The sequence below is a fragment of the Syngnathus acus genome, chromosome 22 (assembly GCF_901709675.1).
Source record: "Syngnathus acus chromosome 22, fSynAcu1.2, whole genome shotgun sequence".
Taxonomy (NCBI): domain Eukaryota; kingdom Metazoa; phylum Chordata; class Actinopteri; order Syngnathiformes; family Syngnathidae; genus Syngnathus; species Syngnathus acus.
In genome coordinates, this window is record NC_051106.1 from 5,959,988 (window position 1) to 5,976,590 (window position 16,603).

General features: G+C 46.0%; 1 protein-coding gene across 3 annotated transcripts; it reads left to right on the top strand.

Annotated features, from left to right (window-relative positions):
- Positions 1-173: 173 nt before the first annotated feature.
- Positions 174-16,055, top strand: evla (Enah/Vasp-like a). 3 transcript variants are annotated; one of them, XM_037241483.1, is made up of 14 exons: positions 174-617; positions 8,809-8,977; positions 9,046-9,226; positions 10,649-10,706; positions 10,837-10,898; positions 11,585-12,403; positions 13,089-13,342; positions 13,633-13,748; positions 13,825-13,852; positions 13,944-13,983; positions 14,094-14,154; positions 14,219-14,276; positions 14,357-14,414; positions 14,509-16,055. In XM_037241483.1, the coding sequence occupies exons 1-14, from the start codon at positions 613-615 to the stop codon at positions 14,544-14,546; spliced, it is 1,947 nt and encodes a 648-aa protein (XP_037097378.1). In that variant the 5' UTR covers positions 174-612; the 3' UTR covers positions 14,547-16,055. The 3 variants fall into 3 exon arrangements, with proteins under 3 accessions (XP_037097378.1, XP_037097377.1, XP_037097376.1); XM_037241482.1 differs by lacking the exon at positions 174-617 and adding an exon at positions 1,946-2,342; XM_037241481.1 differs by lacking the exon at positions 174-617 and adding an exon at positions 3,520-4,312.
- Positions 16,056-16,603: the final 548 nt, after the last annotated feature.

Sequence of the window (16,603 nt, forward strand, 5' to 3'; positions counted from 1 at the left end):
TGGAAAGCAACTAGATATATACTTGTAGAATTTACTCTATTTCCTTTTTTTTTTTTTTTTACTTTTTTTTGAAAGATTCGCGAATGGTTAATCGCGAATAGGCGGGGGTTAACCCCACTGCATAATTCGCAAGGGGCGGTCTCAATTCTTGCCTGCAGTTACGTGTCCACGCCACCAGTGGTCGGCATTGAGCCGACTCCTCCGCACGCCGCATTGTAACCTTGCCAAATCTCTCCGCCTCGCGCCTCTCACAAACCAACAACACTCCGAATGGGAAGAAAATATGGCGTGACGGAGGCGGCGTCCGCTGACGACCACTGTTACCCGCCTGGTAGCCTGCTTCCGAGTGAATAAGATAGAATAGAAGACAAAGAACATGGATGTTAGGACACGCCGCGGCGCGCGTGTGCAGCCGAGACGCCGGAGCACAAAGCGGATGGGAGAGACAGCCTGAAGCCGTAGCACGCCTCATCACATAGCCCCTTAAAGCACGCTTTTTTTCCACGTCTGTGAAGCCTGATTGACTTGTTTTATAGTATTTTTGCTCATATAAACGGCGAAAGCACTTCCATCGGCTTCCTCGTCGTCGTCGTGTGAAGAATAGACGGCGACATGAGGTAAGCTAATCCCACGCGCCCTATTTGACGCGTCATGACGAATGAACATTGACTCTTCAGATACATTCTCAGCCTTAGCATCAAATATATTGTGACCAGAAGCTTGTGGGATGTATTACTGCATCAACATTAATGAACTACAGCACATCGTCAAAGGGTGGTGTGTGTGTGTGTAGGGGGGGAGGTCTTCGCCGCCCACTCCCCCAGTCTAATTTGTCTCTTTCCTCTAATTTAGTCTCCCCCAATTGTCACGGTGGGTCCGCACCCCAATTGTTACAGATGCAGCTTTAAAAATCCCCCAAGTAGTCATGGCAACGACAGCATCACTGACTATGCACCAGGTGGTACGGTGGTGGCTGCAAAGGGAGTGAGAAGCACGCATGCAGTGAAGTAGACCAAGAAGAAGAAGAAAGAGGAGGTGTTTATTCTGGTGGTTGCCAGGCAGGTTAGGCAGCCCCCCTCGCCTCCCCTTTCCCGATGACACACAGTCACACATTTACCAAAGCTCATCTCCTCGTCTGCCTCCATCATCTAAATTTGCAGGGGCCCCAAAACCTCCAGCCCGACTTCATGGAACTTCTATTTCCAGTATATGAGCCTCCCGCCTGTAGTTGAACTCTCGTGGGTGTGTGTACAGGCGCAAATGTTCGCTTGACTGCTTCAAGTTCAACGAAGCAGCTCAGATTTGGAGCTTTTTTTAGCTGGTTTTACACTGCTCGGTTAAAGAGAGGCAGCATGATGGTTGAGTTGTAAAAGTGGAAAGAAAACCCATTCAAGTCGTTTTTTCGACATGACTGCTTCCTTTGTAGCATTAATGCGAGTGTTAGTTATTTTTAGGCAGAGTGCTTTTATGGTGCTTCTCTGTTCTTGGCCTCTTTCACTCGGCTTGTGTTTATATGTGTGTGAGTTTAGTTTGGAAACGGGCGCAAAATGACATGCGCTCGTCCTGTCCTGTTAATGCAGACTGACCGCTGCGGTGAAGTACTAGCTGACTCGTGAGTCTCGCCTTCGGATGCTGCGCCATCAACAAAGTACACCTGCGCCGGTCCTCCTGTCATTTCATTGACAGGTTCAGTCAAAGTTCAAAATGGCGTGTTATTGAAGTAAATAGGATTTGAAGCTCTATGACAATTCCTGCAATTCAATTCATGACATGACAAACTACAAAAAATGGACAATATTTACTGCAGAGGAGTCGATTAATCGTTGCACGTCTAATGCTAACAACAGGACTGCTAACAGAGGAGCTAGTATACAAAAACACACTCAGTGTTGTGATTTATTTGCTGTATTTAGCAACTTTACCGTGTGTGTTCCTCATCCCCGGCAGAAACCGATTCTCACAACAACATTTAAAAGGAAACCAAAAAAAAAAAAAACATGGAAGCAGAAAGTCAGCGTTCCACGCAAACCAATGGAACGAGATGACTGGTCTTTGCCGGGCACGTGTTGCCTTCTCTCTCTCTCACTCTCTCTCTTTCTCTCTGGCTTGCATTCCTTTCCTCTCGTCAGTCACAACGGTCCTCTTAACAGCGTCTCTGGCTCACTCGGCTTTTTCGAGGATGTGAAGAAGGGAAGCTTTGACGCCGGCAGCATGCGTGACGCTCTCTCCTCTCAGATTAGCACCTCAGCCGCTCCTCCGTAATCTCCTCCTTTACACCTCCCTCCATTCTTTGCCCCGAAGGACCGGCTGGCCGGAAACATGTATTCCTTGGATGATTTCGGGTAGGGCAACCGTATTTGTGTTATGGTGTTTTGTTGTGTAAGTGTGATAGAAGATGGCTTTGGAATGCGTCCGTTGGCTCCTCTTTAAGCTGCGTGACCGCAAAATGTTCCCTGGATGCAATTCCCTTGCTCTCCAGCCACGGATTGGAAAAAAATCCTGCTTGTTTCCCTGCCTTTTTTTTTTTCAGTCTGTGTTTCTTTTCTCCAGCCAAGCTCCATTTTGTTTTATTGGCTCAGTCTTTTCCCCGAGTAGAGGGAATGACTTACTCCGTCAGCTGTTCGCAGAGCCTGGCGGGATCTCTCCCATCTGAGTTGCATGCGAGTGTGAGAAAGTCAGTACAGGAAGCGCGGGCGGGATAGAGAGCGCTTAATCGCTCATGAGTGGGACTACGGAGCCAGATGACGCCTTGATAGCGAGACCTTGGCAAATGACCACGTGATTGCTTGATGCTCCAGACACAGATGTGTGGGACGCCATGACATTATTCCCAAATTGTGTTTGTGCATTCTAGTAATCTCCTGTCAAGTCTGGCAACATTTTTTTATTCTGGAAAAAAAAATGGAGTCTTGGGGTTACTACTTAAAACCAACCCACAAAAGCAAAATATTTGCATGTTCTCGCTATGTTTGGTTATAGGAAGTATTTTCTTCCCGGAATAGAAGCAGCCTCTCTTTGAGGATCAGGATTAGTATGCTGAGGAAGGTGAAGTGGAGAGTGGGGGAGGGTTGCTTGTGTCTATACATTGCATGTATCCATAACAATCATTCTCTGTCAAATAAATGGTCAAAATATCCGGCTTAACATGCTGGGATGAGTCATTGTGTGTCAAAGCGAGTATTTGTCGTAATTTTACCGTAAATTTGGACTATAATAATGAAAATAGGGTTGCTGTTGTTACCATGGTGACATGGTCCCCCACTTTCCCCCCATACAACATCGTATATAATGCTCAGTGGTGTTTATATTCTTTATTGGGATAAGGCAGGGTTGGGCTAATAATTTTCCAAAGAGGTCATGTGACAAACTGGAACGCTTAGTCGAAGCCGACCTAACATGCTAGTCTTGATTCCTTATTAATTGAATGTATTTATAGAAAGCAGTGGGAATCCTGCACTGTTGTTATTGTCACTAGTTGCACTTTTACTTTGGGGGGGGTTCACTAGAGTGTTTGGAAAAGTTCTTAAATGTATTGATCATTACCCAGCAAATGTAAGACCTTGACTGAGTTTGAGGGGTAATCAATGACCGTTGCATGTTAATGGACAATTAGCGTGCTGCCTCTCTCTTCTTTGGCTGACCTCTGAGGTTCAGGCCATGCTAGTCAATAGCAGCTCATTTGGAATGATCTTAATTGTGGCAACAATGGTTGCTGAATTTGTCCCAATATGAAACACTTTTCTTGTTTTTTGGAGGGGGGGCATCATTGGGTATAATTCCATTGGCAAAATATTGTGGTATTATCCTACCATGAGTTTACTCTGTGATTCCCAGCGTCCATCTGCCATCCTCTTAATAAAAAAAATAAAAAAAACGCAATAAAATGCTCGTGTGGATGCGAGGGGGGTTGGCATTAGGAGCTGTTTGAGATAGATATGAGGTAATCTCCCCCCGGGTTAACACAATACAATAACACGGAGTTTCAATGACACACACGGTCATCTGTTTGGAGAGCGACATCAGGCCAGTCAATGACTTCATCCATCGCTCGTCTCTTTGTTGCCGGGTGGACATTCATCAACCTCGTCGCCTCGCATACTTGGAAGTCGAGTCTATTTGTTTTGTTTTTAATTCGCGTTGCGGGAGGGCTAGCGGAGGATTAGCATGCGATTTTTAGTGGAGTCCGACCACCGAGGTTATATTCCATACAGCTGTTGACCAAAATGGACATCCAACGGGTGCGGGTGCTACGTTATGGCCTCCCTCAAAGCGTCAGTGACTCTGGACTCTTTTACACGCACATCTCCTGCAGGTTGGTGCTACTCGTTGTGATTGAAGTCCAGAGACCTAGAAATGATGTTACATTCCAATATTTTGTGGTTTTCAGGTAAAAAACATTGTGTGCAAAGAGAAGTATTGTGATCGGACAACTGCACAGAAGGCAAATCTTTTCTTGTTGAATTTAATCAGATCTGAAATACTAATCTATAATCTTAATCTGTTGTTTAGACAAAGAATTGAGGTTATTTCGGATTAGCTACTGTGTCGGCGTCGGGCTTTCTTACAAAACTGTCATTTTGTCTTTGCGATGGCTTTATATTGTGTTGTTTTTTTCCCGGTATGTCACGTTGCCTTTTTTCCGCGTAGGATACAGCCTGACTAATGGAGCCACTGCACCAAGCATCTTCTTTATCCCAAACACTCGAGCAAGCCATGTTTATTTCACACGCGGCACGACTTCCAGCTCTAGCGTCGCTAGCGCCTTGGCTTTATCTGCCGCTTCTTCTTCCAGCATACGTCGTAGTCACAATACGCAGAATGGGGGGGGTGTAATTGCGATCCATGCAAATCACAGAGACAAGAAAAAAATGTTATGTAGGTCACGCACTGAATAACTGTGCCGTTTGTGTTATTTTTTGGTTTTTTTAACTTGTGTAAGTGTAGGAGTATTGCAAACAGATAACTGCCTGAGCTTTTCCACATTCAACCACACTGGGGGATGTTTAGCTAAGAACATAAGCACATTAATGTTAGCATTAATGCCATTAAGGCCTCACTATGCTCACACATGCACACACACACACACACACACACACACGAGAGGGCTTAGTTGCAAGCCGTTCCGCAGGGTTAAAGTGCCCTTTATATGTATCTGCACTTAGAAACACTACAACGGAGCTCAGAGGTCGCTACCTGGTCATCACCAGGGACTTGAGCGGATTTGGTGACAAAATCTAGATTACAGTATGATGAGGCTCAATGTGATGCATTAGTGGCGTCCGTATACGTTGCAACGGTGGATGAAAATCCTCGACGTGATCTCGTTACATTAGCAGGGGATGGGCTGCAAAGTCTAAAAATAGAAATGCTTAAATGAACATTCTTTCGATGTTTGTATCGTGAAACAATGGAATCGTTTCGCTGTTTGTTTTCAACAAGCGCATCATTTGTTCTATTACAAAGGTGCAGACTTGACATTGATTCCTCCGGAAAAAAAAATGTCAGCGTGTGCTGTTTTTAGCTTTCGCGGGCGTTCCTGAAGCACTACTTTCCCCCCTTGAGCAGATTAAAGGTCTTGTTTGAGAGTTAAGTGTTGGTTAATTTAGATTTAAGACTGCAGTCATCGGCCTGCTGCGCGCCCGTCTCTAATCCTGCCTGTCGGACAGACCTCCATTTTTTTTGTCAAATGTAACACACACACATTTGTTTTCTTTACTTTACTCACCAGTGTGTATCTGTGCTAAATTCAGAAGCAGGCTGGATGCATTACAGCGCCTAATTACCTCCCACGCCGACCAGGAAGTTTCCCCCGGATGCTGTCATTGCTCCCAGCTGACTACCAGAGGTTATGATTTATTGAAGGTTATTAATTATAATTAATAATGTAGCTGTCGGCTGCTGGAAGAATTAATTGTAAAGTCTCCCATCACTCCTGCTCATATTTCTTACTGTCGATGGAGAAAGGCGACACATATGTCAAAGCATGTGTGCAAGCTTTGCTTTATTTAAAAGGCCGCCTGGCATGGTGGCCTCCTTTTCCCTACCCGAGGCTTGTTTGACAGTGTGGCAGAAGGCTTTGTGTCATTGCTTTGTTGGTTTTTATTTATCTTCTCGCTGACCTTTTCTTGTTTGCTTATTGTCTTCTCGTGTTCTTTCAGCCTTGTTCATGAAGTCTGTTTTCCACACAGTTAAAAGGATGCATTTTTGTGCTCATCAAATTTGTCACGAGGTTCAGGATACAAACTGTGCTGTATTCCTGTTTTTTTTCTTTTCTTTCTCTCCAGGCAGTTAGGAGGGACTTATGCATATTTAAAGTTACAAGCCACCATGCACTGTATGGATAACTAAAGCGAGACATTCTTTTTTTTTTGAAAAACAAAATGGATACTTAACCATGACTTTCTGGGCAAAATTATCGGAGTAAATTCAATTAAAAAGTAAATGATCAGGCCTCGCACCGGGAGGTCTTGACATTATTCAAAGGGGGCCAATGCCCCCACACTCCCCCCTCTAACGCCGCCACTGGCTTATCTATATGTACCCGCCTGTCGCTGTAAATCCGCAACTTTAATAAGGACAAGCACAATTAAAAATGAATAGGTGGGCGCTTAGCACAGGTGTACATAATGCTCTAGCTAGCAAACGTAGTTTTCACTCCCAAACTCTTGATTCATCCTATTAATCGAGAGTCACTGAGTGGCATTTGAGCAACGACCTTTCGACGATGATGCATCTTCGTCATCCATCACGCACGTGTACTCTCGACACCTCGCGGCCCAAATATGACTAGCATCAAACTTGTTCGCAAAGACCTTCTTGTCTTCATTAACACTTTCAAAGTATCAGCATGTCAGAGATGTTTACCAGTGAAATTAGACGCTGCGACTAGACCGGAATGCCGCTGTATTTGTGACTTGCCCACCGAGACGCCCTTAAAGTCCAAAAGGAGAAATGAAAGCATCAGTCCATTCCTTTGCTAGCTACTCCAGAAATAGTTGCTGCTTTTGTAAGAAGATCCATCACACACACAAGTGGGACTGTCGCCGTCCCCCCCGTCCCCCCCCAACTTGCCCAACTGTTTGCTGTTTAAACAGGAGAGAGTGTGAAGAGATTAGCGTGTATCTGTAAACATGATGTCAATGAGGTTTGCTCTATTTGTTTATGGAAGCTCTCATTTATTGGCTGACTCGTGCTTTCTCTTTGTATTGAACGATTAATCGATGTAACCAGATGAATCGTATCACTTTCTCTTAGTGACTTGCTAAATATGCTTTCAAACGTCCGCCTGTGTTGCCTTCTGGCTGAGCGGTTTATTCCCAGAGGGCGTCGGCTCGGAGGGCAAGGAGCCCAGTGCATTCTGGTCACTATTGGTGTTGAGCAAAAAGCCACCAAAACCACATTCTGTGCTCACTGATTTCTCAAAAATATTTCTGCGGGGAATGCAAAAAAAAAAAAACATGTGACCAAAGACTGAGAATGTTGTTGACACTACAGTATATAATTTTATTTTGGAATTAATTTCACGGATTTTATTAGAAAATGTAATTTAATAATAAATGTACCGAGATACACATGATCACTCTTGATAAGGAACTATGTGTGTAGCCCTTTTGTAAAGCCGCTCACATTAATGGCCTGAAGGTGTGAAGGCCAAGAAAAGCAAAGCTTGGCAACAGCGTCTGTGAACTGAGGTAATCACAGTTACTACCGGATATTTTTTTTTTCGGGGAAAAGCGATGCATGTAATGGTGAAGAGGCACTTATTTACGCTACGTATCCCATAATTAACTGAGACAGAGTATCTATTACAGTGGAAGTTGCTCTTCAAGGAAGTCCGACATCTTTTTTCTGAGGATGCTAACAATCATTCTTTATTCTCATGGGTTTGTTGCCTGAAGACAACAGTGACATTTAAATACCAGCAAGTAACACCCACCTTTTGCTACAAAGTATTTTGGGAGACACGGGATTTGCCTCTCAGCTCTCTCCACTGTTGCACTAATGTTTTGGTACAAAATACAATGGTCTCTTTTACATTGTTGCTTTTCATGGTCACCCTTCGCTCTTTTAGTGCGTGTCCAAAACTAGCAATGTGTTCTGAGTGATTCTAACAAACCATATCATTACCAGAGACATACACACACGCGTGACGCCCTCTTCCACAGCACTGATGCTCACCGCACCAAAGAACAGAAGGGTGATGTTCGTTTTTAGTTTTGAGGTTTGCAGCTTTTCAAAGCAACAACCCCACCGTCTTCTTGATTTGTTTGATGTCAGACGTCACATTGCTGTTTATTACCGATGGAAAGGAAACTAACCACATTGGGAGACCCACACGAAAGTCACGGTTTTATTGCATTTGTGCACAATTAGAATGTGGAGTGCTATTCGTGATATATAGTAAAAAGTCAAGTATATGTTGCATTTGTCATCATTCGGCCAGCATTTGATCAACATTTAAATACAGTAGCTTAGTAAGCTCAAGTGTTCATATCTAAGATAAAGTATATTTTAAATAAAATTGTTTAAGTATATTAAGAATATTTAGCATTACTGTCTTGTCACATTATGCACAATTTTAAGTATTAACATAGTGCATGATTACAGGAAAATGGAAATCTTTGGGGGAAAAAAAAACGTAATTATGATTAATTTATTCACCACTAGAGGGAGCCTGGGTACCACACACTGAGATTCATGGTTATCTTATCTGATAAAAATGATTAATCTTATCCAAATCCGTGTTCCATTTTCAATTGTCCCTCTCTTTTTCCTTCACTGATGAATCTCTGCCACCTCTCGTTGCAGTGAGCAGAGCATCTGCCAGGCTCGGGCCTCTGTGATGGTCTACGACGACGCCAGTAAGAAGTGGGTGCCCATCAAGCCGGGCCAGCAGGGCTTCAGTCGCATCAACATCTACCACAACACTGCCAACAACACCTTTAGGGTGGTGGGTGTCAAGCTGCAGGACCAGCAGGTGAGTTCGCATCATCAAGGTCCGCTATATTTGCAGTCTGTAATTTCAACTCATTTCTGTGCACGAAGGTGGTGATTAACTACTCCATCGTGAAGGGCCTGAAGTACAATCAGGCCACGCCCACTTTCCATCAATGGCGCGACGCTCGCCAAGTCTACGGGCTCAACTTTGCCAGCAAGGAGGAGGCCACCACCTTCTCCAACGCCATGCTGTTCGCCCTCAACGTGCTCAGCTCGCCTGACAGCGGAGGTAAAAAGGATCCTTTTGACCTCCTGGCCGCGTGTCAGACTATTTCAGATATTTGCTGAATGTTATCCTGACATTTGATAGCTCGTCTCCAAAGCCAAACGGAAGATTTGTGTGTCTTTTTGGTGTCCTTTTGTTGATGTTGGAAAGGCAGTCTCGTGGAACGGCTGCTGGAATTTGAGCGCGCACGTTGCAAGCGCCCTGCTTTTATCATCTCACATGAATATTTATCTCACTCCCCATTCCGAGTAGAGCTTCCAGTATTTTTCAAGCGAATGTGTTGAAATGAGTCACGCTCGATGTTTCACAGAAGCCGAGCCAATGACGTTAAGTCTGCAAAAATTATTAGTATCTTTCTTGTTTTCATAAGAAATGAAAACAGGCCCCACAGAGCTGAATTACATACAAGGGTTAAACCGCACCAGGATCTTTTTTTTTTTTTTCCCCCCTTTAATACTCTCTGACATGCAGATGTTGAACCCTGTCTTACGTGAGCTGTATCACCCTCTAGTGGTGGATCATTTTAATGAGTGAGACAGCCCTGACTGGAGATGTATTTTTATTTCTAAAGCTCACTGTGAGACACGTTAAGCTGTCTGTGGTTTTATATAGTACATATATTTAGCCGGGTGTACTTGTGGAGTCACCCGCTGTGCATTTAACAGCCTTTGAGCCACTCCGGTTACGAGTTATTTAAAATGGGGGGGTGGTGTGAAAAAGAATGTGTTGAACTGCCATATCAAGCCAGACTGCACTTGTGACTCTAATGGTGGTTAAAATATCACTTATGGCGACATCATGTTCTGGGCTTCCTTTATTGGGGGTATCGAAGTGTATCTGTTACTTGCTGCTGCTGAGTCATCAGGAAAATAATCATTTCAGATGACGTAAAAAACAACAAAGAAATTGTGTTATTTATAATTTCATAACATGAAAGAATGCTCATCTAAAACAAGCCTGATCAAGCCCTCCTCAATTCTCTATGGGAGCGTCCTTGACCTTTACCATGGCAACAGCCCGCCACCTTTTGGTGTCAGCAAACACAAACACGCACGCATGGGCGCACTCGCAGCACCTGGCAGCTTAGGGCGATAATTGTCTCCATTAACACGTGCAGGTGGAGCACGCCGTGTGCGGGGACACGCCGCCCGGCAGTTCTGCTGCTTTTTTGCATTCACCTCCACGCTTGGCTTGTGCCGCCGACTGTGCCCGCTGCCATAAACAAAGTGTCGGCGTGACGCAGGAGACGGGTGTTTACGCTTGACTGTCGTCAAGTCTCGCTCATCGCTTCAATCTTAGTGTGTTAGCTGTGGTTTCATGGTTATTTAATGTTATGCTTGTGACAAACAGTGCCACATTTGAAATCTCAAATTGGACAAAAGGTAAATTTGTGATCACTCACATGTCCCACTTTCTATCTCTCAGGTCCAGTTGTCCAGCGCCAAAATGGACCTTCTTCAGAGGAAAGCGAGGCCCAGAGGAGGTACTTACTGCCACTCATGTGACTTTTGTATTGGACCTCATTCCATTTTATACGCGTATCAAAAGTGCAATAAAAGAGCGCCAGTCCGAGTTAAGTGTTGACACTGAAGCCACATGGTTGCTCTTGAAAGGATGATGGAGCAGCATCAGATGCAGGCGCACAAGGAGAGGGAGCGACGGACGTCGGGATCAGGTGAGCCTTCGACAAATATGAACACGCCGGCCGGGCGGCCGCCACGGCAACCGGGGTGGCTCAATGTCCCGCTAGCATTTAAAAGTCACACGAGAACTCGGAGCAGGCGCGTGTTTGCTCGTCTTTGTCTTTTTTGCTATCGGTGTGTTGCCAGGCAGAGTAAACAAACGTAAGCGGTGATGACATCATGACTAGCCAGCACTCTCCAGTACTTCCCGTTCCTTACGACTAACACATTCCCACGTTGCCCTTTTCTCCATGTGCACACACACATGTTCAAGTCTTTCTGCAGAAGGAGACTTCAACATCTCCTCGGTCCCACTCGATGATATCGGTGACCCTCCCTCCCTGAACCCCTTAACCCTTGACCCCCACCCCTCACCAAGCCCCTGCAACATGCTCTGCTGCCATCTCTTTCTTCCAGCTGCTGTTGGGGGGGAAATGTCATATGCTTTTCTGGTCATGTTGCATTCTGCTGCTTGATATTTTGAGTCTTTATTTGCGGTTATCAGTTTTTTGAATTATGCTCCTGATTTTTTATCTTTTCATCTCGGCTTGGTTGCTTTTCATTCTTCTCACGTTTTTTCTCTTTTCTGTTTTCCTTTGTTTGTCGCCCTCCTTCGTCCGCATCTCCTTCTGTCTCTCCTCTCCCCCTTCCCCCCTCCCTTCCCCGCTGCCCCCCACAGTCGTTTCCACTCTCCAATACAAAGTGTGCGCACCCCCAGCCCACCCCGACACTCCGCCCGAGTACAGACAGTTCAGAGCTAGCACACTGCCCCCTTCCTATGTGCGTGTGGCCTCCTCCTCCCCTCCCTCCGCCTCCTCCTCTCCCTCCCAAGAGAAGGAGGCGGGGGCGGCCAGGGACAAGTCCCAGCTTTCCTCCCAGCTCTCCACCTCGCTGGCCTCCGCCTTCTCACCCGTCCAGGCAGGTGTGACCACGATGGGCCGGCAGGTCCGTCAGATCCCCCTGTCTCCACCCACCGCCGCGCGCCACGCTCACCTGCACCACCAAGACATCACACTCCCCCCCAAACACGGCACTTGGTCGGCATCTCAGTTGCAGCAAATGTACGCCCAGTGCCCGCCCTCCGCCTCCCCTCCGGTCATGATGGCCGTGCCCGCCAGGCAGGGGTTGCCGCCACCGCAGCCCGCCCTCCCCGTGGCGCACCCCCTCCCAAATATGAGGATGAAGCCCCCGCCGCTGGAGCCGAGCGCCCAGTACCACCAGCCCCACCCTCACGCCAACGGCCAAGCGGACGACTCCTACGCTTCCCACTCCCACCAGCTGCCGCTCACCCCGCAGTACTGCGAGGCCGTGCCCCTGCCCCCCCTCATGGGCCAGCCACCCGCAGGCCTCGCCCCCAATCACCAGTACCCGTCCACCTTCCACCCTCAGCAGCAGGCGCACCACCAGCAGGGCCAGCCCCTCAGCAACTCGCCCACTTCTTACAATGACGGGGGCTCGCCCAAGGAGACCCCCTCCCCCGTCCCCATGACCAACAGCAGTAAGTATGAAGAGGAGAGAGGACCAGGTTTCGTCTTTATGAGAAAAGGGTTAGACAAAAGCCGACAATATTTTTTCTGGCCCCTTGAGGTGAATTTGAAAGGTTAAGCAAAGTTATTCTTCATTGTGAAGGGCCTTTAGGCAGATAAATTACATTGGCTTGGCAAAGCATAGGGCCTGAAATCTGATTGGACACAATATCGAACACGCATCTCCATGTACTGGTGCCGAGTGAAATGCAGTGAAATGAAGAGAGAGGCCATTGTTAATAATATTACATGGAACAAATAGTCGCATTTCCTCACTGTTAAAGATGATTTGATGCCATGTAGGTACGTATGATTTTTAGTACGCATTCCAGTTACCCCTCTATGCTTGTTTTACAGTTTTCTGTCCACTTTAAAATATTTTATATTTATTTTTAGCGTAATATAATACAGAGCATTATCTCATATACACTGAATCTGATTCAATTTGAAAAGTCCGAATATTAATATTTAAGTTTGTATTTCATTTTTTATTAGTGGGAAACAATGAATCAATTCGCATTGCTTCTTTAAAATGTAATTTGAGTTAAAGATGAAAGTCAAACGGCTCACCTCCAATTTGAGCGCCCAGGACCAACCTTGAGTCAACCTTCCAGGGGGCCGCCGCCATTAACCGAGCTCTAACTGTGCCCCTCGCAGGCGCCCCCGTTTCCGCAGGTCATCCCGCTATGCTGTCCGTGGCCCCGCCCTCGGCCGGGGTCCCGGCGCCCATGGCCGGCCCGCCGGCCCCTCCGCCGCCGCCGGGTCCGCCGCCCCCGATGGCGGTGCCCCCGCCCATGCCCCCTCCTCTGCCCACCGGCGGAGGACCTCCCGGGGGTCCCCCTGGGATGCAGCAGCAGCCCTCGGGGCTGGCGGCCGCGCTGGCAGGGGCAAAGCTTCGTAAGGTTCAAAGGGTGAGCGTCCTTGGAAACCATCAAATCCCTTTCATGCGATATTGCTTAATCTTTTTTTTTTTAAATCAACAACAACAATATTTTAATCTGCAGTAATCGGGAAAGGGTTTTGTCATCCAATTCATGCAGAATAAAAATTTAGCCAATGAATCCAGAACAATCAATAGAACTGAGACTCCACACAAGCTGTAAAATCCAACGAGGCGTGAGACCGCCTCTGTGATTGTGTGTGCTTTGCGAGGGCAATAAATAGAAAGTCAACAAAACACCCGCCCGCTTGTGTGCTGCAGGATGAGAGCAGTCCGCCGGGATCGAGCGGCAGAAGTGACTCCAACCGATCTAGCGGCGGGAGCGGAGGTGGCGGAGAGGGTCTCATGCAGGAGATGAATGCCTTATTAGCTCGCAGGTAAAACAAAAATCAAATCTGATGAGCAAGCAGAAAATTCACCTTACTTAATGATGTCATGGTTCTTTTCTCTTAGGCGGAAAGCTTCTGAGAAACCTGATGAGGTAAGTCTTCATTTTCATCATTCTTGTGCTCGATGACTGGTCAAATCTTAAGGCTGCTAAATGATGATGCAAAATTTTTTCTCACCTGCAGGACGACTCTGGTAGTCGCGGGCCTGGTCAGAACTCTACAGGTATTTCAACCACCATTCAAAAGCTTGGTTTTCATTGGTCGGTTTTCAGAACAGTTTTAGTCGAGTTATTTTGGCGTGGACCAACAATTTGATCTCCTGCTCCTCGTTAGATGCTGTGAAGAAGCCGTGGGAGAGATCCAATTCCTCAGAGAAGTCCTCATTGGTGTCAAGGTGCGAACAGGAAAAACATTTTTTAACAGGCCAGAGCTGATTTGTTTCTTCTCTCGTGTTGCAGAGTGAGACCCGTTGGCAGCACCAGTGAATCCGACACAGAATTTGACAGGATGAAACAGGTTCCTTTATGCTTCTATCTAATCAAGTCCACCGTTCAGCCGTCCTTTTGTTTGTTAACTTGTTTTTTTTTTCCTCGTAGGAGATTTTGGATGAAGTTGTACGCGAATTGCATAAAGTAAAGGATGAAATAATTCATGGTAAGCTGTTTTCAACCTCCGGGTGACGTCTATCTTGCTGCTGCAATGCAAACAAGTTATGATAAGCAGCTTTTTTTTTCATTGCTTTTGTCAGCCATCAGACAAGAAATAGGTCGGATCAGCACGTCTTAATCCCAGCTGAGCGACATTCGGAAGGAGAGCAGGAGAAGCTGGAGAAAGACGACGAGGAGGACAAGGAGGACGTCGGATGGACACAGGTGGAGCCGCGAGGAGAACACCTAGAATGTTCTCTCAATGTTTCTGTGAAGTCGCGTCACAGAGACGTTGTGCCAACATTTGAGTCTGCCGGACAGCAACGTGTACTGAAAAGAGCGAGACGCACTCGAGGAGAGGAAGAGAAGATGAACTGTCGTGGCGACTTCGTTGTTGTGGTTGTGCGTGCGTGCGCCTCTCGACTCAGACTGCCCAGTGTTGCCACGTTTTCTTTTGTTCCGTCTTCAAAAGAAAATATTTTTGGTTTTCTAAGTTTGTACTGTTGTATTATTTAAAATTCTGTGCCGATGTCGTCGACCATGAGTATTTCGGAAAGGACAAATGGAAACTTGCGCACCCTACTTGTCAGCCTTTTATACTTCTGTTCATTTGATTCCAGACCATTTGTTGGAAACAAGCACAAAGTTGGCAAAAATGTTGCTGAGCTGATGTTTTGATTGCCATGTTCATACCGGGGTCATGCGTCTGACCTTTTCTTCCTGCAGACAAGTAGCCACTGAAATTCACCTTCTGCTACACCACCAAGGCCACACCACTGAGCGGCCATCCGCCTGATAAAAAGCCCTCAGGGATGAGGAACCATGACATTTTATCTGAACAAACAGGCTCAAATTTGGTAGCAGTGGGACAGAAAATCTTTTGGACCAAAATGGCAGAAATGTGTTCTTGAGTCTTTTTTTTCCCCTGGCTTTACACATGCCTACCAAATTTCACATTACTAAGGGAAATTGGCTTCCACTGCTGTATTATGTACAAGTCAATTTTTTTGGAATGGTCCCAGGTTCCCCATCCCTGGTAAGCGGTTTAAAAAAAAAAAAAAAAAAAAAAGGAAATGGCCGAACAACGTGGTAGTTTTCCTCCCTATGTTATGCATGAACCCTTAATCTCTATCAATTTCTTTATTTGGTTAAACAGGAAATAAAAATGGTGGTGCATTTATAACAGTGGTTTGTTTCTATAATGAATCCCAGTCTCTATGTAAAACAGGGGTATCGCACTCCAGTCCGAGGGGGCCGCATTCCAACATGTTTTCCAAGATTCCCTCGTTAAGTGCACCTGTGGCAAAAGTTAGGCTCCTGCAGAAGGCCAAAATGACCAAAATCTTTTCACGCAGGTGTGTTTAACGAGGGTAACTTGGAAAACATATTGGAACGCGGCCCCCGAGGACTGGAGGTCGACACCCCTGAATGCTGATGATGGTCGCAAAGTGAGGGAGGGGTGCATAATTTAAACATTGAAGGTTGTTTCTATGGAAATATGCAAAGTTAGCTCAGAAGAATGTGCACAATGGAATGGTCAGTCAATGTTACGGTAGCTCAAAGTGTCTTTGCGGGAGTTTGGATTGTTGCACTCGCATTGTCAGCGATGTTCTCATTAAATAAATAAAAAGCTGGATGTAAAAATTCATTCAAGGCAACACTACACTATTGGACATTTCTGCAACACCCGAACAAGTTCTGGCCTTTGATCCCTGACCTATGAGTGCTTACATTTGGCTCCTGACCTTTGACCCCTGTCCTTACCCAAACAAAATGAAATTCAAATTTGTGAAACAATTTATTATGTAAAAAATGACCATGTATATATAGCAGGGGTGTCGAACTCCAGTCCTCGAGGGCCGCATTCCAACATGTTTTCCAAGATTCCCTCGTTAAGTGCACCTGCGTGAAATGTTTTAGCTCCTGCAGAACATGGAAATGACAAATCTTTTCACGCAGGTGTGTTTAACGAGGCTAACTTGGAAAACATATTGGAACGCGGCCCTGAGGACGAGAGCTTGACGCCTGTGACCTTTGACCGTGATATTTCCCTAATAAAGTGGCCTGTTATTAGGTACACTTGAAAATGGCAGTGTACCTAATGGAGTGTCTGTGTGATTCCCTCGTTAAGCGCACCTGCGTGAAAAGTTTTAGCTCCTGCGGAACGTGAAAGTGACCAAAAACTTTTCACGCAGG

Excerpts from the sequence above, each read along its gene's own strand:
- evla (XM_037241481.1), top strand. The coding sequence starts at position 4,224 with ATGGACATCCAACGGGTGCGGGTGCTACGTTATGGCCTCCCTCAAAGC. Across the intron at positions 13,343-13,632 it reads AGCTTCGTAAGGTTCAAAGG|GATGAGAGCAGTCCGCCGGG; the intron begins GTGAGCGTCCTT and ends TGTGTGCTGCAG. Across the intron at positions 13,984-14,093 it reads GCCTGGTCAGAACTCTACAG|ATGCTGTGAAGAAGCCGTGG; the intron begins GTATTTCAACCA and ends GCTCCTCGTTAG.